The sequence below is a fragment of the Python bivittatus genome, unplaced genomic scaffold (genome assembly GCF_059951505.1).
Source record: "Python bivittatus isolate LINGU-HERP-01145 unplaced genomic scaffold, Pbiv_v1 ctg000610_np1212, whole genome shotgun sequence".
Lineage (NCBI taxonomy): Eukaryota > Metazoa > Chordata > Lepidosauria > Squamata > Pythonidae > Python > Python bivittatus.
Genome location: NW_028277088.1, coordinates 4,512,479 through 4,533,073, shown reverse-complemented (window position 1 = coordinate 4,533,073; position 20,595 = coordinate 4,512,479). Strand labels below are relative to the sequence as shown.

The 20,595-nt window shown below is 43.6% G+C and overlaps 1 protein-coding gene across 1 annotated transcript in view; it reads right to left on the bottom strand.

Moving 5' to 3' along the window:
* Nucleotides 1-633: 633 nt before the first annotated feature.
* VILL (villin like) overlaps nt 634-20,595 on the bottom strand; it is a 41,720-nt gene continuing 21,758 nt past the window's right edge. The window contains exons 11-20 of the mRNA XM_088150345.1: nt 19,677-19,777; nt 17,122-17,259; nt 15,911-16,069; nt 15,381-15,560; nt 14,101-14,246; nt 12,213-12,357; nt 11,211-11,399; nt 8,029-8,097; nt 3,663-3,905; nt 634-2,687 (exon numbers count right to left, since the gene is read on the bottom strand). Coding sequence (XP_088006471.1) covers nt 2,574-2,687; nt 3,663-3,905; nt 8,029-8,097; nt 11,211-11,399; nt 12,213-12,357; nt 14,101-14,246; nt 15,381-15,560; nt 15,911-16,069; nt 17,122-17,259; nt 19,677-19,777 — 1,484 coding nt within the window. The 3' untranslated portion in view covers nt 634-2,573. The remainder of the gene's footprint in view (nt 2,688-3,662; nt 3,906-8,028; nt 8,098-11,210; nt 11,400-12,212; nt 12,358-14,100; nt 14,247-15,380; nt 15,561-15,910; nt 16,070-17,121; nt 17,260-19,676; nt 19,778-20,595) is intronic.

Below are 20,595 nucleotides of genomic sequence, written 5' to 3'. Positions count from 1 at the left end.
GAAAAATAATTTGGCATTGTAAGAGTGAGTGAGTGAGAATGAGTTAACAATGCATGATCTGTATGGAATGCATACAAATTTGAGAGTGATAATTGATGTTACCTGTACGATGATTAAAATACATGCTTAATACCAACCCCTTTTTTTCCCTTGCAAAAAGCAGTAATTGAATTGGCACTAAATAAGGGAGTCAGGAGAGGGTTTCCTATCTATAGAAAATACTGTTTCATTCCTGTGCTAATTTCCTGCTAGAAATTGCCCCACCTCCATTTCCATTTGTCCCCCAAACTGTTTGTTTTTAAACAAGTTCAGATGCAGCTGCAAACAACCGATCTTACACCAGTATGGTATTTCTAGTGGGAAAAAAAAATAGTAGAAAATGATGACCAGTTTTAAAATCCTTGCGATGTCAAGGTTAAATGCATAATGTATTTCTCACATCATTGGGATTTCAAAGTGTTCTCCTTTGGCTGAAGCGCTCTCTCTCTTAATTGCATTGTGGTTCATTTGCAATTTGATAGGTAACAGAAACTTAAGCAAGCACGGGTTGATCTTTTTCATATCCCACCAACAAGGCTTCAGGGACAATCTACCTGATGGTCATGGTCAGAAAAACCCAACACAGAATTTTGTAATACTCCATTTTAATTCAACGTTCTTCACAATTTGGTTCGACTTTTGAAGCAAGTGACCTTTTTTAACCCAAAGAATGACAAGAGTGCTGACTTTTTGTTGACAACTTCCAACTGATCGCTTACTGAGCAGGAGAATTGCACAATTGGAAAGGAGTTGTAATCCAGTGGGGTGCATGATTTTGCACACAGAAGACCCCCCACATCCAAGTATGTACTTGTAATAGGACATTGGGCTGAGTAGACCACGTCATTTGCATCGTGATGTCATGACACATGGGTTATCATTGGCCCCGCCCACCTCCTCCCATGTCCATCCATGGCAGATCAACCATGCTGGATCTAGGCCCTCAAGATGGGTTGGAAGTAAGAATCCCAGAATTCCCCATCAGTGTGGCTCTTCTGGGACCTGCAGTTCAACATACTTGGAAGTTGACAGGTTGCCAATAGAATGGAGGCATCTAATCGAGCATCCCTTCCCCAACAATGGACCGCTGGATGGATAGGGGAAGTCCATAATCTCTCTTTTGTTCCCAGGGAGAGTTGGCAAAGCTATTGGCATACCTGTGAGTTGGCAAAGCCAAGAGCATACCTGTGAGTTCAGGTGCTCGAGAGTCTCTGTACAGCTGAATTCCAGGAGGCCTATCTCAGAGTCTTCCTCCATCACAACTCTGGCTACACAGAGACTCCACAACAAGAGGAAAATGCTTACTTCTCTTTCAATTATCCCATTGGGATACAACACCCAGGAGGCAACTGCCGTTTCTTCTTTCCTTACGATTAGCAAACTAGGCCTGGAACTTAATATTTACTCCTAGAATTAGGTGCGTTGGTTTCCTTTGCTCCACATTTTGCAACTCCCTTCTTGTCTCCCCATTTCTGGTATTGTGAATTAATATCAACTGTTACTTTGCAGCATCTAGAAGCTCTAACATCTGCTTCTAACAACTGCCAGCCAGATTCTTCCATGTCCTTATAATATTTCTGATTGTTTGGTGTCTACAGGTATATCTAGATCAGTGTTTCTCAACCGTGGCCACTTGAAGATGGGTGGACTTCAACTCCCAGAATTCCCCAGCCAGCATGACTGGCTGGGGAATTCTGGGAGTTGAAATCCACACATCTTAAAGTGGCCAAGGTTGAGAAACACTAATCTAGATCTTACTGAGTGCTCTTTATGATGAGATAGATGAGAAAACCCTCAGATATTCTGCTTGGTGCATTCAGAATGGAGGCCATGTATCTCTTATATCTGCAAGACTGGACAAGGGTGTGTATTATCATCTAACCGCAGGTTTCTGAGTCCTTACAGGATTTCTGATTGTCTGGCATCTAAAAGTATGTCTTGACTTTTACTCAATGCATTTCACTCTCCTTCAGTCCCTCCCCAGTTTCACACAGATGGAAGGTGGTATATTTTCACATGCGATAATCGCTGTATGCCAATCGCCCCACAGACCGTGACCCCATTTTGCTTCCATTTACTTAGAATTTCCAAGAAAACAACTGAGAGAAACTTTCACCTGTTTCTTGGGCAAATACATGAAACCATTCTGGTAGGGGGAAAAAGCTGCTATTTTCAAGGCTGAGAGAATGAGGAAATCATTTGTTAAGATTATTGTTGACAGTCCTGATTTCAAGAACATGTTGTTGGGGGTTGGACTAGAAGACCTCTCAAGATCCCTTTCAACCCTATGATTCTATGATTCTATGAAAATTGTCCTTTTCAGGTTTGGGGAACAGGCACCTTTCCTCCAATATCGCCTTCTTTCTGAGCAGGGATGTCAAAACAGTCAAGATGGTGGTTGCAGCTGAGTGATCAAAGTCCCACCACTTTTTGCATCAATGCTTCTAAGACATATGGTGGCCACCATCTTGGCCTTTATGACCCCCTTGAAGACCTTCCTGTTTTCAGGTGTCACCCAGTGCCCGTCCCTTGGTTCAAAAGAGTCCATATTGTTTCTTCTCATTTTGCTGTTTCCACTTAGGCATCTGGTAGAACTCATGCTTCGTCTTCCCAAAGATATCATAAAAATCTGGGTCAGACAGGTAGTACTGCAAAGAGAGAGGAAAAGATGAGCCCCAAGTAAGTTCTTTTTCCTTTGATTATTAACTAAATAAATAACTATGAATTGTTACAAAGTTGAAGGGCATAAGTGCAGTTTACTAGATGCCCTTATAGGCTCTAGATACCTCCTCCCAGAATGGCTGGGGCTAATTTTTTTTTTAAAGAAACTAGGGAGAGTTAAGATGCCAAAGAGAGGCTCACAGGAGGTTAGAGCACTCATTTTGCCCCTTGAAAGATATGATCCTCAAACTGGAACTTGGCTCCACCACTTTTGGAGAACATCTCCCCTCCCCACACTGATGGAAGTTGCCCGCTCCTGTTAGAAAGGATTTCCTAAAGTGCAGAACACCTTTTGGCCTGTGGGGTGAAGTTTCTGGTGGAGGGTTACACAACACCACTACTCTGAACTTGGAAAACTCTGTTCCTGTCCAAAATCAATATATTGGCCCCATTCAGGGTGTGTCCTCCCAGAATGGGCCCTGCACTCTATGTATATTGGCTTCCACATGAGAAGTTGGGACTGGCGCCAGATCCAAAGGGAGGACAAAATTTTCTTCCATTCGTTCATATTCTGCAGATATCATTTTTTAACACCCCCCCTGTTCAATTCACAACTTTATCCCTGTCATCTAAGGCTACCTTCTCAATAGGGCACCCTCCAGAGAAGCTGGCCGAGCCCCTTTCCAAAGGCTACCAGGATGGGGAATTCCAATGTAACTGCAACCACTAACACACACGTAGTATGTGAAAAGGACACAGAGGCTCAATTTCTGAAAATGTCAACAATCTTCCCCGAACTTGGCCACTTAGCCTCTGCTTGATGCAGGAGATCCTGGTACCTTCCATAACCATGCCTATGATGAACTTGGTGGAACAAACATCTAAACAACGCCCCAAAACTATACATTGTGTGAACCCTCCATTGTGCAACGCTAAACAGGTAAGAAGATAGACCACCCTACCTCCTTTTGGGTGGGGTCCACACCTTCTGGAAGTTCATCCACCTTCTTGTTAATCAGCAGATCTCTAGAAAACCCACCATTCTCATCTCTCTCTTGCAAGGGTGTGTTGGCGTTGTAACCATTACTGCGGTTTGTGAGTGTTTGGTTTTCCTGCAGATTTGACCTGGCCTCTGAAATGACTGGATTGGCAGCGACGGGCTTACTGCTGGAGTTTCTGTTGTTGAAGTTGGCGTTTTTTAGATCCTGTCAAAATATAGAAAAGCTTGTGAAACGGAGAGGCGCTTTGCCCATTACTCAGTGGGGGAATTCTCTCTACTGCAATGAACCTCAGTTGATCAGCCATGCCCAGTTACGTTCAGGAATATAACTCATCTGGGTTACATTTGGTGGTCACTATCCTGTCTGAGAGCAATCAGCGAGGATCTACTCTGACACCTCCTCACCAAGCAGAGAGAGGGGAACATCTCTGTTTCTCAGGCCTATTATTGGGCAAGAAATGTTGTGGGACAGAACAAGGATAGCAAAATGTCAGAGGATGGAACTATGTCAATGTGCCCTTTGCCCTCCAGTTTGTCATTGTCCTGAGAAGATACAGTCCACACCACAACAGAAATGAAATCCAACTGAAGTCTTCTTCTGCCTAGGCATTCCACATGCTAACTGATGCATTGAATCAAGCCATCCTTCCTCTAGCCCAGTTTTTCTCAGTCTCAGCAACTTTAAGGTGTGTGGACTTCAACTCCCAGAATTCCCCAGCCAGTATTTTTTTCTTTTTTCACGTCTTTGAGTCAGTGTTGACTCCTGGCGACTACCTGGACAAGTCCCTGCAGTTTTCTTGGCAAGGTTTTTCAGAGGTGCTTTGCCATTGCCTCCTTCCTGGGGCTGAGAGAGAGTAATTGGCCCAAGGTCACCCAGCTGGCTTCGTGCCCAAGGCAGGACTAGAACTCAGGGTCTCCCAGTTTCTAGCCTAGTGTCTTAACCCCCACACCAAACGGGCTCTCAGTGATGCTACAAAACAGTGTTTTTCAACCTTGGCAACTTGAAGATGTGTGGACTTCAACTTCCAGAATCCCCCAGCCAGCATGCTGGCTGGGGAATTCTGGGAGTTGAAGTCCACACATCTTAAATTCTGGAACTTGAAGTCCACACATCTTAAAATTGCTGAGGTTGAGGAACACTGCTCTAGTCCATGCAAAACGTATTGCACATTACGGACTTTAGGAGAAAACAGCAAGCAAGTGGACAATGTTCGTAGAAGGCAACCATCTTTTGACATACTATAGTAGAGAACTTTTCCAATGACACAAATTGATCTCCTTTTAATGGTGTTCCTCATTGCCTTTCTGGGGTGTTGGGAATTGTTCAAAAAGACATTGCCAGCAAAGCCTGGAGGGCTTTGAAACAACATCACAGAAGAAGGAAATGCAAACCTGTATATGAACATAAAATCCCTACAAGTGCAGCACACCTTGAAGGAGATTTTGCCTTTCTTATACATACGTATATACATACATATATCAGACACGATGCATTAATTTTTTTTAATGGATTGGATATTCACAGGAAAGAAATGTATTGTATTGTATATTTCATCCTCCCACAGAACTCACTATTTCTCTACTCACAGCCACTATGAGAAGTTTCAAAGCCATGCAATAAAATTGGGGAGGATCCAGGTTTAAACCTTGCTCAGCTCTGAAGCCATGCAATAAACTTCAAGGCTGGGCAAGGTTTAGACCCGGATCCTCCCCAATCTTAACTGGAGACTCTGACACAGAAGCAGACACTGTTCTGGGGCCAAGGGCAATGCAGATTTTTGAGTCTGTGCAATGCACGCATCTGTAGGAAGCTGATGAAGAGAGATTTGTCTATTCCCCAACTGCTGCTCTTGTCATGTGATAAAATGTAAAAAGAGGCTACAGAAAAGTTAGAATCAGCATCAATAAAAGAATGCTTAAGAAGCAAAAAAGGATCATCCACATCTTATCAAATACTCAGCGCTTCCCAAATTCCTGGGAACAGGAAAATAAACGTAAACAAGAAGAACGAGAACGCTGGCTAGAGTGGTAAGCAGTTAAAGTAATAGCATGTAAATCGTGCTGGGTAAAGCAATTGAACTCAGTGTTTTTTCTTTTTTCGTGTCTTTGAGTCAGTGTTGACTCCTGGAGACTGTCTGGACAAGTCCCTGCAGTTTTCTTGGCAAGGTTTTTCAGAAGTGGTTTGCCATTGTCTCCTTCCTGGGGCTGAGAGAGAGGGACTGGCCCAAGGTCACCCAGCTGGCTTCGTGCCTAAGGCAGGACTAGAACTCAGGGTCTCCCAGTTTCTAGCCTAGTGTCTTAACTCCCACATCAAACGGGCTCTCAGTGATGCTACAAAACAGTGTTTTTCAACCTTGGCAACTTGAAGATGCGTGGACTTCAACTCCCAGCTGGCTGGGGGATTCTGGGAGTTGAAGTCCACGCATCTTCAAGTTGCCAAGGTTGAAAAACACTGCTATAAAAGAACTGAAATAAAAGATTCCAGTGGGGGTTCTTTATCTAGTGGATAGAGGACCCCCATGATCTCGGACTAAAGATTTGTCCAGCTTTGGTCGCAAGAGGCAAGCGAGCAATGGGAGCAGGGCCAGATTTAAGCCAACTGATGCCCTCTGCATAGCCCAACAATGGTGCCCCTTGGCGGAAGCAAAACTCTCACACCATGAGACAGAAACCAGTGTGGTATTTGACCACACCTTCAGCCAACCTTTTAAACTTTAGTCACTCCCCATGCCAAAGTAAATGCCTTTTTTAACAATGCGGATTAAAGTTGAACCTGGCAGAGAAAGACCATTACAAAAACATTGACTAAGGTTGAGTGTGGCAGTGAAAGCTGGGGAAAAAAATCTCTGTGATGCCCCCCATTCCTTGGTGACCTAAACAGGTGTTTATTCTGATTAATACTTAATCCAGGGTTGGGTTGGAGGAATGAGTGTGTAAGTAAAGCACAGTCCATTTCCTTAAAGCTTTGTAACTTGTGGGGCTTTGCGTGCTCAGAACTTGCTGAAAGGTTCTACCTGCTCCTCTGCCTCGTCCCTAAGGTAGCGTTTCTCAACCTTGGCAACTTTGAGGGAACATCCACTCCCAGAATTCCCCAGCCAGCATGTATGGACTTCAACTCCCAAGATTCCCCAGCCAGGGATGCTGGGAGTTGAAGTCCACACATCTTAAAGTTGCCAAGGTTGAAAAACACTGCCCTACAGGGAAATAGGGAAAGGAGTCTCACTCAGCGTTAGGTGCCTTTATCCCTTCTTCAATCCTCATCTTCTTCACTTAAATTGTGCAAAATTAGCTCCTTCAAGATGCTCGGCCAGTGTCACATGAGAACAGTTGATCAAAGCCTTTGGGTGCTCAAAGAAGAGAAAACCAAGTGCTTGACTATGAGTGGGATTCATAGGGCTGGTCAACATTTCAAGGGGAACTTTTGTAATGGTTGCAAAACTAACCATATACTAGAAAGTAAACAAGATCTCCACCTTGGAGGACCTTTAAGGGTCTCCAGGGCACTCCTGCAAATAAATATGATGCAATGGGGTGGAGTTTTGCTTTTCAGAATGGTGGCTTCCTAGTTCATTTTTTTTTAATGAAAAAAATGGTGCCCACCTTCTGGAACATTCTCACCCCCCAAAGTGAGGTTAGCTCCACCCCTTTTCCATAAGTCCCTTAAGACCTGGCTTTGTCATCAGGCCTGGGGGTCCTGGGGCTTTACCTGCTCCTCTGCCTTGTCCCTAAGGTAGTGTTTCTCAATCTTGGCAACTTTGTGTGAAAGTCAGCTCCCAGAATTCCCCAACCAGGGGGAGATTCTAATATGGCTCTCTTATTAATGCACTCTCTCCTGTACTTGATGGCTTGTATTTTTAAGAACGATGGTTTTATATATATATATTTTAGCAATGATTGTTTTTATATATTCATTGCTTTATTTTATTATTGTACACAGCCCAGAGGTTACTTTGTGTGAGATGGGTGGCTATATAAATTTGATAGACAGACAGACAGACAGGCAGACAGATAGATAGATAGATTTTTTGAAATGTGAGGAGTCAGGAAGACTCTTGGGCACCTATGCCTGCTTGTGGTCTTTCAAAGATGAACCAGATGCCCTGTGTGAAAAGGAATCATGCCCACACGTTGCTCTTGGCTTGTAGACAGAACTGGGGTGAGTTTCTAGGAATAGCCACACCAATGGAGGATTTGTCCTTGTTCGGGTGTCCCTTTAAGTCATTTGCTTTACATGTCAGATCCCATGCCCTGGAAGGAAAAGAGAACCCCCTAAAAAAACCCTCTTCTTAAAGAAACTGCCATCTCTGCAGCTAATCAAGTATACTTACCATTGTGATTTCTGATATGGCAGATACATCTCCTAAGCTGCTCTTCATCTGTTCGTAAGACTTCCCGTCCTAAGAGGGCAGAGAAAAGATCATGGTTTAGAAGATAAAGGCGCTGTTAAATTAACCCATACAGAAATGTTGCTGGCATAAATCTGAAGGACACCTCCTTGACGCAAGGAGATGGAAATTGTCCAGGGAAAGAAGACAGTGGCAACCAGCTTGTCCTTCTAGAGATGCTTTTAATTAGCATCTTCTCAGCCCATTAACTGTATCCTTATTTAGTTACATTGAGGTTGGGCTATTACAATGGTACTCTATTTAGGGATATCTTTGGAGAGGCCTTGGAAAATGCAACTGGTACAAAATGGTTGGACTATATTAGATCATTTCTGTAGGAACTATGCTGGTTACTAATTTATTATTTCCAGGAACAGTTCAAGTTTTGGTGATGACCTTTAAAAGACCTGAAGGGTTTAGGTCTAGAAAACTTTAAGAACCACCTCATCTCACATAGAAGAGATCCTTTTTTATGTCCCAAAGAGGCACAAATGGCTGGGGTCAAATTATCCAACTTTGGACACATTATGTGAAGACCCAGCTCTCTAGAGAAGACTTTGATGGTGGAAAAGGTGGAAAGAAAGAGAAGAAGAGGACAACTAGCAGTAAGGTAGATTGACTCAGTTACAGTGGTGATGGGGGCACTGTTGGAAGACCTGAAAGATCAGGTTGAGGACAGATCATCCTGGAAAAGGGCCAACTATATGATCTTTAAGAGTCAAAGCTGAACATAATCAGTCCATCAATTGAAAGACAGGTTCTTTGAAAAAACCATAACGCTTAGAAAGGTGGAAAGAGAAGAAGAGGATGACCAGCTGCAAGGTGGATGGACTCAGTTATAGCAGCAATTGGAGCACCGTTAGGAGACCTGAAAGGCCAGGTTAGGGACAGATTGTTATGGAGAAAATCTATCTATGTGGTTGCTAAGAGTCAACACTAACTTGTTGGTACATAATCAATCAATCAATCAATCAATCAGAACAGTGACATGATTAATAGGAGCTAAGGAAAAGACCTTCAAAGTGGGCATATCTAAACTGTGGAATTCCCCTACTTTGGGAAGACAGATTGGCATTTTCTCTGTGGGTCTTCTAGTTAAGACCTTCCTCTTTAGAAAGGCATCCATTCCAGGGGTGTCTTCAAGGTGTGGTTAAAAAAAAAAATCAAGATGGTGACCACAATGGTGTGATCGACACTCAGTCTATAAGGGAGACACCCCTGATCCATTCCTAAATTTTACCTGAGTATGCTATTTCTTGCCTTCAACAATTAGATTTTTCTTTTTAAAAGTCTTGTTTTTGTGTTTTAAATGGTTTACACTTTATACTGCTTTTAATTACTGTTGGTCTCCTCCTGGGTCTGCCTTTGAAGGGCAGGACATAAATAGTGTATATATGTAAATAAAATAAAATAAAATAAAACGAGCAAGGGAACAGCCCTGTGGCTACAATGAAGCTTTACAGGCAAGAGAGAATTTTGCAGTCTGTGGATTCTCCTTGGTTTAATTGCTCAGACGTCACAGGTACCTGGACCAAGACACCTGCCATAATTAACTGAATCAAAATGGAGAAAAACTTTGCAATGAACTAATGTAATATATACATACATACTCAGCATGGTCTCCTTCTTAAGACAAGCGTTGTTATACAACACACAAAAAAGAAAAATAGTAATCCACAGATATTAAAGGCATGAGATAAGAAAAAGAAAATAAATTTAATTTTCACCAGGACCGTTCACCACACCTCTCCATACCTTTCTATTCCTTGCAAACCATCCTTGTTTCCCTCATACATACATCGCTATTTCTCACCTCTCTCTTTCTCCAACATTTTTTCATCTTTAGTTAACTTTCAGCCAAAGTACGCACATTCATTTTCTTGCTTCATTTTTTCTTTGCCATTTATATACAGCGTGCAATGGTTCACCCCATTGGCCCCCTAAAACACAGCTACTTTAGTCTTTGATGCACTGATCTTTCGATGGCTTCGCCTTGTTGCATTGTACAAGCTAACCAACATTTGCCGTAAATCATTCAAGTTCTCAGACCATAACTCGGTATCATCAGCATTCAAAAGTACATGTAGATTAAGATCCCCAACTGATACACCTCTATAGTGTAATCACAAGTGTAAATTTGCCTGTAAATACATTAAATGATCGAGAAGCATCCCGCATCTTTGCCTGGCTTCCTGCTCAGGGTTGAACTATTGGTAAAGCATTTCACTCACTCTACCAAGTGTTCATAATAAATAATCAAATCAAATCTCCTTTTAGATTTATATTTGTTTCTTTGCCGTGCATAAGTAGGAATAGATTTATGCTTAAGCAAAGGATCTGAAGCCAACAGACGTTTCCCAAATGGTTGTCTTGTTGTGTGCCTGGTCTCCATTTTCCATTTTTTACTTTGTATTTAAATAGGGTTTGTTTGTGGTAGATGGCTTTCCTTGTTTTTCTCTTCTTTTCGATGCATTGTGTGTTTATGTTGTACGCCACCCAGAGTGGGGCAGGCTTATAAACCTTGAAATAATAAAAAATATATAAATAAATGGTTGCTCCCCAGAAAATGACTATTCTTATTGATTCTTGGATCTCCAAATGGCCCCATCACTTCTTCAGTGCTGTCTTGTCCCATTCCCCCCCTCCATTCATGCCATCTAACAGAATATTTTTTTCGTTTGGATTGCATTCATTCAGAATTTCCCCCCAAATTCATTCCTGCTTTTTCTATGCTTCCTATTTACTAGAGCATAACATCCAGCTATCACCAACCTATGGGTTCTTACCTTCATACACACGACAACCTGGATGACATTAATGCATACCTTCTGCCATACTTTGGACCCCTTTCATTCATGATTAAACCTACACGTTCTCTTCAATTCACAAGATCAAGTGTTTCATACTGATCTCAACTTCACAGATGTGTCACAATCTTCCATAGGCCATGATCAGCCCCTGATGGAGCTCTACAGTATAGGTCTTCATTGCCCATCATGGTTTGCACGGCCTTTCATATAACACATTTCAGTAAGACACAAGAAGGGTAAGGAGCAATTTTTACTACACTTTAAGGTGACTACGAGATTGTTCTTCGATGAGAACAGTATATCACTGTTACTTACACTCCACTTGTAGGGGTCCCAGGCGGTGAACCAACCGGTGAAGTTCAGGGGTTCATGACCTTGTTTGACCATGATGATTGGGGTTGCTGCATCTCTCCCCGCTGGGTGGGTCTTCAAATACTCTTTGGCTGCAGAAATGGACTCCGTCCTTTCATAGTTGTTCGCAGCTTTGCCAACCCAAAGGAAAATCTGAAGGAGGGGAAGAAGGAGCTAGTTGGAAGAAAAAAAACTAGAAAATTCTGAATAGATATTTTCATTCTTGATGCTTTCTATGTTTGAAGGTTGAGAGAGACGGTGTAATTCCTATCCTCAGCACTAGGTGGCACTACCATTTGTGCCTGTATGTTAGGTGAACTACAATACCATAGATTGGCATTTCTCAACCTTGGGCACTTTAAGATGTGTGGACTTCAACTCCCAGAATTCCCCAGCCAGCCATGCTGGCTGGGGAATTCTGGGAATTGCAGTCCACACATCTTAAAGTGCCCAAGGTTGAGAAACACTGCCATAGACTTTGCCATCTGAGGGGTATACTAAACCCCCCATAATCCCCGGACAGAATATGCTGTAGTCCCACCCATCTGGAAGCCACCAAACTGAGAAATGTTGCATCCCAGGAAATTTTCTATTCTGTGACACTCTGGATGTGTGTTAGAAAGTGTAAAGGCTTTGCAGATATAAGAGGTACATGGTTAAATATTTTTAAAGTCAGGCTCAGCTCCTGATCAATCCCTTTGTTGGATTTCAGTCCCTAGCCATCTGGCTAAGATTTATGGGAGCTGTAGTCCCAACATCTGATCTCAAAAGCAACTATGCTTAATCTTCATTAATGCATGGAGTAATGCTGAGGAAAGCTCTTTCTTTAATGAGAACATTGCTGGTTTAATTTAAGTCAGTCCTCCTTTTAACCCTGGATTGCAAATTTAAATTCATACAGAAAAGCTTGCACATGTACAAGGAGCGCCACGCGCCCATGATCAATGAAATCCATCCTGCACTGACCTCTTCCCAGGTATCCAACAGCATGACATCATCTTCATCCAAGTCATCTTGGCCAAAATCCACTATTTCTGTCATGATGAACCGCCCGGTCTGATTGGAGCATTCAAACAAGCGGGGCTGATAGTGGGGGACTCGTTCCTGGAACCTTTCACACAGCAGGGTTGGGAAGGAGAGAGGGGAGAGGTGAAGTGCACTTGTTTCCACGTTCTACGCTAGAACAGACTCTTGCAGGACAAGGAAGGAAGTCAGGTTCTTGGCTCCCTGATTGGCAATGCTCAAAAATGTCCTAGTTCCCTGATAGGCATTGCTCATAGGAATCCTCTTTAAAATGTTGTTTTAATGATATGGACTTATTGCTTGGAGCTTACATCACTGAGCATCCCAAAAAAGGCAATACTTCCCCTATGAGTGTGTTGAAAGCAAACATACACATCTAAACCTTTTTCCAGCTGTTCAGTGGCACCATATGGCCGCACACAAGGCTTGTGCAATGCAGCTTGTCCCTGCCTTAGCGCAATTCTCTTTGCCTCAATTGAATCAGCTCAGTTCTCCTCCTCAACATGAAGAGGCAACGCGGTTCTTCTTGCCAAGACAGTGCGCATTGTCTCAAAGCTTCCACTGGGGATTCCACAGCCAGAAGAGTTGTCTGCAGATGGCCAGAAGTCTCTGCTGGCTGTAAGATGCAAAGGGCACCCCAGAACAGCTTTGAGGGATGCGTCACTCTAACCTTCATCAAAACAAAGCTTTAGACCCAGGAGATATTTGCAGATACTCCTGCCTTTTGAGGAGGAGGCAGAGGAGGAGATGGTGAAGGTGAAGGTGAAGGTGAAGGTGAAGAAGAGGAAGAGAAGGAGGAGAAGGAGAAGGAGAAGGAGAAGGAGAAGGAGAAGGAGAAGGAGAAGGAGAAGGAGGAGAAGGTGAAGGTGAAGGAGAGAAGGAGAAGGAGAAGGAGAAGGAGAAGGAGAAGGAGAAGGAGGAGAAGGTGAAGGAGGAGAAGGTGAAGGTGAAGGAGAAGGAGGGGAGGAGGAGGAGGGGAGGAGGAGGAGGAGGAGAAGGAGGGGAGAAGGAGAAGGAGAAGGAGAAGGAGAAGGAGAAGAAGGTGAAGGTGAAGGAGAAGGAGGGAAGGAGGAGGAGGAGAAGGAGAAGGAGAAGGAGAATGATAATGAGAATGATAATGATAATGATAATGATAATGATAATGATAATGATAATGAGAAGGAGAATGAGAATGAGAATGAGAATGAGAAGGAGAAGGAGAATGAGGAGAAGGTGAAGGTGAAGGTGAAGGATAAGGATGAGGATGATGATGAGGATGATGATGAGAAGGAGGGAGAAGGATAATGATAATGAGAAGGATAATGATAATGAGAATGATAATGATGATGAATGCGAATGATGAAGGTGAAGGTGAAGGTGAAGGAATGAAGGATGAGGAGGAGGAGGGGAGGATGAGGATGATAATGATGAGAAGGAGAAGGAGAAGGAGAAGGAGAAGGAGAAGGAGAAGGAGAAGGAGAAGGTGAAGGTGAAGGTGAAGGAGAAGGAGGGAAGGAGGAGGAGGAGAAGGAGAAGGAGAAGGTGAAGGAGAAGGAGAAGGAGAAGGAGAAGGAGAAGGAGGAGAAGGTGAAGGAGGAGAAGGTGAAGGTGAAGGTGAAGGAGAAGGAGGGGAGGAGGAGGAGGGGAGGAGTAGGAGGAGAAGGAGGGGAGAAGGAGAAGGAGAAGGAGAAGGAGAAGGAGAAGGAGAAGGAGAAGGAGAAGGAGAAGGAGAAGGAGGAGAAGGTGAAGGAGAAGGAGAAGGAGAAGGAGAAGGAGGGGAGGAGGAGGAGGGGAGGAGGAGGAGGAGGAGAAGGAGAAGGGAACCTGATGTGACAAGCCCAGTAGATCTTACCTCTTGTCACTGGCGTAGGGAGCTTTGCCTCCAAGGGCAACCCAAAATTCAGCTGGTTCCTGTCCCTCCAGAACAGTCTGTTTATCCCTCTTGGAGATGATATCAGCCACAGTCTTCGCCATTTCTCGCTCATCCCCACTGCATCCCTAACAGAAAACCCAGGTCAAGGTGGATTCCATCACTGCACCATCTTCCCAGAGCCCATACTCCTTTAAGGCAAGGTGGGCAACCAATCTTCCAAAGCCACTCCTAGCTCCCTACACCTCCTCTGGGTCCCAAGCTGCCGTAAAGGAATCCTCTGACCCTGAGAACCTGAGCAGATGTTTCTAAAACATTGCAGAAGAACAGCAGATGGACATTCTGCTTGTTGCTTCAAAATGGCTAGCTAGTTCCCCCGTTAATCACGAGAGAGTTAGAAAGAGCATCAGAGAAGGACCTGCTTAGCATCCTTGCTCGTAAGGGAGGCAGGAGATGGGGGAGCTAAAGTACACATTTCCAATTTCCAAAAAACCCAGTTGACTTGTTTCCTGCTAGAGGGTTTGACGCTTGCCTTCAACAACCACCACAAAAAATGGTAGTGGCACAGTTGCTTGACCTTCTGAGGTGGCCTGCAGACAAAACTGTAGCTTATCCTCTAAACGTGGCTTAAAGTAGCTTTCAGAGAATTCACCCAGCTCTTCCCCCATGCGAGGAAGACAGAAAATCCTGTATGACAAGTTCCCAGCCACTTCACATCATCAACCCAGTCACTAAGGCCCTCTGAGAAACATTGAGGACAAGCTCTGCCTGGTCAGAAGTTGCCCATCCTTGATTTAGGGGGTGTTGTGCTGATCAAATAGCACATTTGTCTTGGGTTGAGAGGGAATTGTCCTCAACTCAGAGGAGTGGAGTGGACAATGATTAAAACTGCTTTGTTTAGGTCAAGGATCTGATATGAGATATGCTTCTCCACAGACAGCCCCTTGCCTACAGAAAGCTAGTGCTTCAGGGAGGAGCGCTTTACTGGACATGAGCCAGATGCCTTGAAAAACTCATTTTCCACATGTTTTTGATATTTTGCAGAGGGGCAGGAACAAATATCTGCATAGTTACTGGAAGCCCCACAAGATCCAACAATGAGATCAATTAACCTACAGCTTTACCAGCTTTAATAAGTTTGATGGATTTGCATCCTGTTGCATCTGGTATCATCCTGAAAAAGAGGAATTCCTTTTTTAACCTGACCAGGGGGAGAAAGGATATCTCTACGGCATGCAGATGTAGCGCTGTTATTAATTTACCTTCCCGCACCACAGGTAACACACTTGGTTGGTCTTGAGAAGGAAGACATCATTGGAATTGAGAGAAGAAGCTCGGGCTGGGACCTCAACCGTTTTGGTGTTGAATTCATCCGTACCTCTCACTTGGAAGAGCTGGACCGCTGGTTCAGGTTGGTCCTTCTGGCCATGGCTGGTGCCTCCCTAGAAAAGTCAATCAGTTGGTGAAACATGATGACCCAGAACCAAACATTACCAAGCACCAAATCAGAGATGTATGCCAGTTGGATTCCTTTTGGATGCTTCTCCACAACGAGATGGAAATGGGACTGGAGTAGATGAATTCCAGTCCACAGGGCAAAGGAGGGTGAGCTTTTTCTTCCCAATAAAGCAAGCAGGGTTGGTCACCCTTTTCACAACAACAAACCAGCATCAGTACAATGCCAGGATAGGCCATCCAGATACTCTGGATAACAACATCCACCCAAGATGAAAAGAGAAGCAAAGAAAGACTAATCTTCTTAACAGGAAGGTCTTGCAAAGACAGTTTATACCTCATAAATGATCAAGTTTCCCTTGAAGATAGCGAGGAAATGTCGGGGTTCCTTCCCCATCGTCACTCGAACCTGGACTGGTTCATCCCCATATTTCTTGTCCAGTTCCACTGCATTGATAGCACAAGCCGTAGTTTCGTCCACCGAAGCATGGCGGCCCTAGGTGGGAAAAGATGAGATTGGAGCTCCCTCTTCCAAGATTCAAAGACAGTAGCAAAAATGGCCAAAGAATGAGGGACTGCTAGGACACAAGAGGAAGAATAGCCCTGCTGGATCAAGCCAAGGTCTACTGTTAACCAGCATTTTGTTTCTCCATCCAGATGCTGCTGGGGTGCTCACAAAGAGAAGATGAAGACCTACGCCATTTCTCCTGCTGTTCCTCTGTAACAGGCTGCCTCCAAGCTGGAGGTAACATGAAGTCTTCAAGACTGTCTTCTGTGAATTTATCTGATTGCCCTTTAATGCCATCCCATTAAGGGTTATCAACGTATCTTATGGTCCACAGATTAATGATGTGCTGTGTGAAGAGGTATTTTATTTTGCCTCTTCTAAATCTCCTTCCAATAAGAACTTAAGGGTAGCCTTGCTGGATCAGACCAAGTCACTCCTGGTCCAGCATTTTGTTTCTCATAGCGGCCATCCAGATGCCTTAAGATGCTGGGAGGCAGGAAGTGAAGACAGACATCTCCCCTTCCCACTACTGTTCCTCTGGTATCTGGAGATATCATGGAGCCTTCAACATTCATAGACCTCAATAGACCTGTCTTCCATGAAGGTATCCAATTCCATTTTAAAGCCATCCAATTACTAGCCAAATCTTGTGGTCCCGAACTCCACAGGTTGATTTTATGCTTTCTTTTGTCTGTTCTAAATCTCCCAAGTTTCATTGTATGACCCCTAATTGTGAGGTTTCAAAAGAAAAAGAAAAGCTTCGCCTTGTTCAGGCCATGCATGATTTTATACACCTCATCAGGGAAAGAAACAAGGGTATATTTTGGCAAAGAGAAGATAATTGTGCACCTTGGAACCAAGCATTAGCTAATTTGATTCTCCCAGTGCCTAGGGCTGTGCGATCTCAGGTTTAGGTTGGTTCTAAGATTGGTAACAAATCTCCTGAAAAATAGGAGGCTAACAAATCAATTGGGCTAGAGCCCTCCCACCAGTGGGGCTACCCAACATGACATCTAGTAATCTGGGTTTTTTTTACTTACAAGCCACATGTAGATAATGTAATGAGGTCGGCCTGACTTCGTGTAGGTGTACAAGACAAGGTAACAGTCACCCCCATAAAACTGGCCATAGGTCTTGGGATTAACTGGAACCATCTCCCGATTCTCAATCCGCCATACCTAAAAAGGAAACCCAGATGCAGCATTCACACAACATGTGTAGCCCTAATCCCAAGACAACCAAACTCAATGGCAAGGCCTAGAATGCAACCTGTGCCCAAACTAAGAGGCCCCATGTTGGCAGAATGGTTTGACTTGGTCATCCGAAGGCGAAACCCCTCTGGGCTTCCAATCCCAGGGCAGCCTAATTTCTCTGCTGGTGGGAATCCAACCAGAAACTTGGTTGGGAAGAATGGGAGTTATGGTCCACCACATCTGGCAGACACCAGGTTGGGGACTGTTAGGCCCAATTACTGGGAATATTCGTTTTCCAGTGTGAATCTTATGGCTCCAAAATTTGCCTTATTGATTGATTGATTGATTGATTGATTGATTGTGCTTTGATGCTGCTTCAGCCATTCCACTTTAGGCAGCTTACAAGCAGCAGTGTAGGAAAGCAGAATGCAATAATAAAAATATCAATATATCAAACAGCAAAATACAACCAACGGTTATACAGTAGCATTACAATGATAGAACCGTATCATATCAAAGCACAGAAGTTCATCACAGACTCAGAGATTCCTCTAGCCCAGTGCTTCTCAACCTCAGCTACTTTAAGATGTGTGGACTTCAACTCCCAGAATTGCCCAGCCAGCATGCTGGCTGGGCAATTCTGGGAGCTGAAGTCCACACATCTTGAAGTTGTTCTAGTCACTCTTGGTTCAAGCCCAAAATCACACACAAAATATATAAATATATATATTTAAAAGCCTCCTGCCTATTAAATTTAAAACTGATTGATTGATCAATGATGTGCCATCAAGTTGTTGTTGACTCTTAGCGACCATATAGATAGATTTTCACATAGATAGATTTTTCATAGATAGAATGACCTTGGGAGACAGGAGGGAGAGCCACAGACGGGACAACCAGCGTGTAAAAGATATCTTAGCCCACAGAAGGAGAGGAGGCGTGGGAGATGTTTCAGAAGGGACCCTCCCTAGTTTTCCAGAGAGTAAAGGGAAGGGAGGGGAGAAAGGAGAAAGGAGAAGACCCAGCATAGTCATCATCTTCAAGTATCTGGAAGAGCAAAAAAGCTCCCCTCCCCCGCCGGCCAGAAGAATAATGAATGATGCCACTGGGGCCGGTGAATGTCCCTAGGGAGCCTGCTCTGAAGCTGGCCTGTTGCAAACAAGAACCCTTTCCCTATTGCTCAGAAGATGAGGGCCATCTTGGAATAGGACCAAGTGGAGGGACAGCGGGGAAGAAACTGAAGAGCAGCTGCTTGGCTGGCTAAATCTAACCTCTGCAGAATGTGCCAAGTGTTGAGCTGGGCTGGCCTTGGTGAAGATGTCATATGGGTTGACCTGCAGAGTCACCTTCTAGCAAGCCCCCCTTATTTTCCCCCTCTCCCAGGGGTCCAGTCGAAGCTCTATTTAATATGCATCATACCCATGACACACACAAGAGCTAGGCAGAGCTTCGAGAACACTGTTGTGGCCACCCCGTTGACTTTTTTTTTTTACCATACGTTGGAGACACCCCTGCCCTCTCCCATCCTCTCAGGCCAACAATAGATCAGAAACACAGCTGGAGGTGGGATCAATCAATCAATCAATCAATCAATCAATCAATCAATCAATGTGAAAACCCAGCTTTCTAGAGTTGGGAAAGGTAGAAGGAAAGAAAAGAAGAGGACAACCAGCAGGAAGGTGGATGGACTCAGTCACAGCAGTGATGGGGGCACCGTTGGAAGACCTGAAGAACCAAGTTGGAGACAGATCATGCTAGAAAAGGTCCATCTGTGTTGACACTGACTTGATACCACATAATCAATCATTCATTTATAGCTGAAGGATCCCCTTCCCAGCCTTACACAAGACCAACTGTAATCTGCAGGTGACTTCAAAACTCTTCTATCATCTACCACCAGGAGAGCAGATGTAGTAGATCCTTCAGTGAGTATTTCCTTCAGCTCAAAGAGAATTCTAATTCTCTGCATCTCACTGCACTGTTTTAATAGGGCATGATGGATTCTGTGTGGCTTCCTTTGAAGAAATATTTGATTTTTTAAAATAATGAACAAAGAACTTTGAGATTGGTATTCCTCACAGTAACAAAAACCTTCTATCTATCATAATGACATAGGAATAAAATCTTACCTATCACTTTGAATGTAAAGAGATTAATATTCTCTGTCTCGGATCTTTTAGTTTAAAGGCTTCTTATTTTATAGAATGATGTTGTAATTAATTGTAATATCTCATTGTTCTAATTGTTATTTTATTGTTCTGTTCTTGTTAGTTATATGCCAGAATAAATAAAACTATCACTCCACGTTTTTGTTTCAGTTTAGGCAGAGCACTGCGGCTGCTTCTACGAGGGCCAATGGAACTACAAAAATTATTACAATTATGATTATTTAAATGTCTCACCTCAACTTTTCCAGAGGCGTCGTCTGCCATCCTCTCTTCCGCCGCCATTTCTGGTCTCACATATAATTGAGTGATGTCAAATTTAACTTGATCTACTTTGGCTGCATACAAATACAAAAATATACATCTCAACGAAACAGGCGGTTGAAGAATTTTCAACAAGACACGCGTGTTAACGGCTGGGTTTCTGCATTGTTTTGAAGGAAGGGGAACACCAGCCATGTATAGCCCTACTATGTAGACCAAATCAAGAAATCAACTCCACAAAAAGTTGATGTATCATTTTATTAATAGTGGCTATACTGTAGAAACAGAATCTTGTCAGTTGGACTGTGCTTTATTTCCCCCCCTCCTTATACTCATGTGAATTAGGGAGGTCTGTGTCTGAGTTGCTTGTACATATCTATCTTGTTTTGGACGTAAGCCATGTTTTTCCACTTTGGTAATGGATCTGCTGTCTCTGTCAAGGTCATCTTTGGTGTTCACCTCCTTCTTCCTCTCCCCCAACTCTTTAAAAATTGGGAAGCTGGCTTGTTGCAAAACACAGTGCCAGAACATAGAGCATCATCTTTGTTTCCAAGAAAGATTTTCCAGGCCCCAACTGGATGCCATCTGCTTTTCTATATCAAGTGAAAAGGAATGGATGCTTGCAAGACAGCACTCAATTTGGAGGAGTGTCCAAAATGGTTGGTAGAAGGATTTATCCATGGCCTGTCACCCTTGCTTCTGTTTCTCCTCTTGATTTGGGAGTGTCCAGGGGATCTCCATGGGAGGACATCTGAGCTCATTTTGGTTTTCCAAAGCAAAAAACAAGCTTGAAATCACATAATTTAAGCAGGCTGAAATTCCAGAAATTGTTTATACCCTGCCATTCAAATATGAATCAACAAGGGCATGTTTTAGATTTTATTAGCAAGGA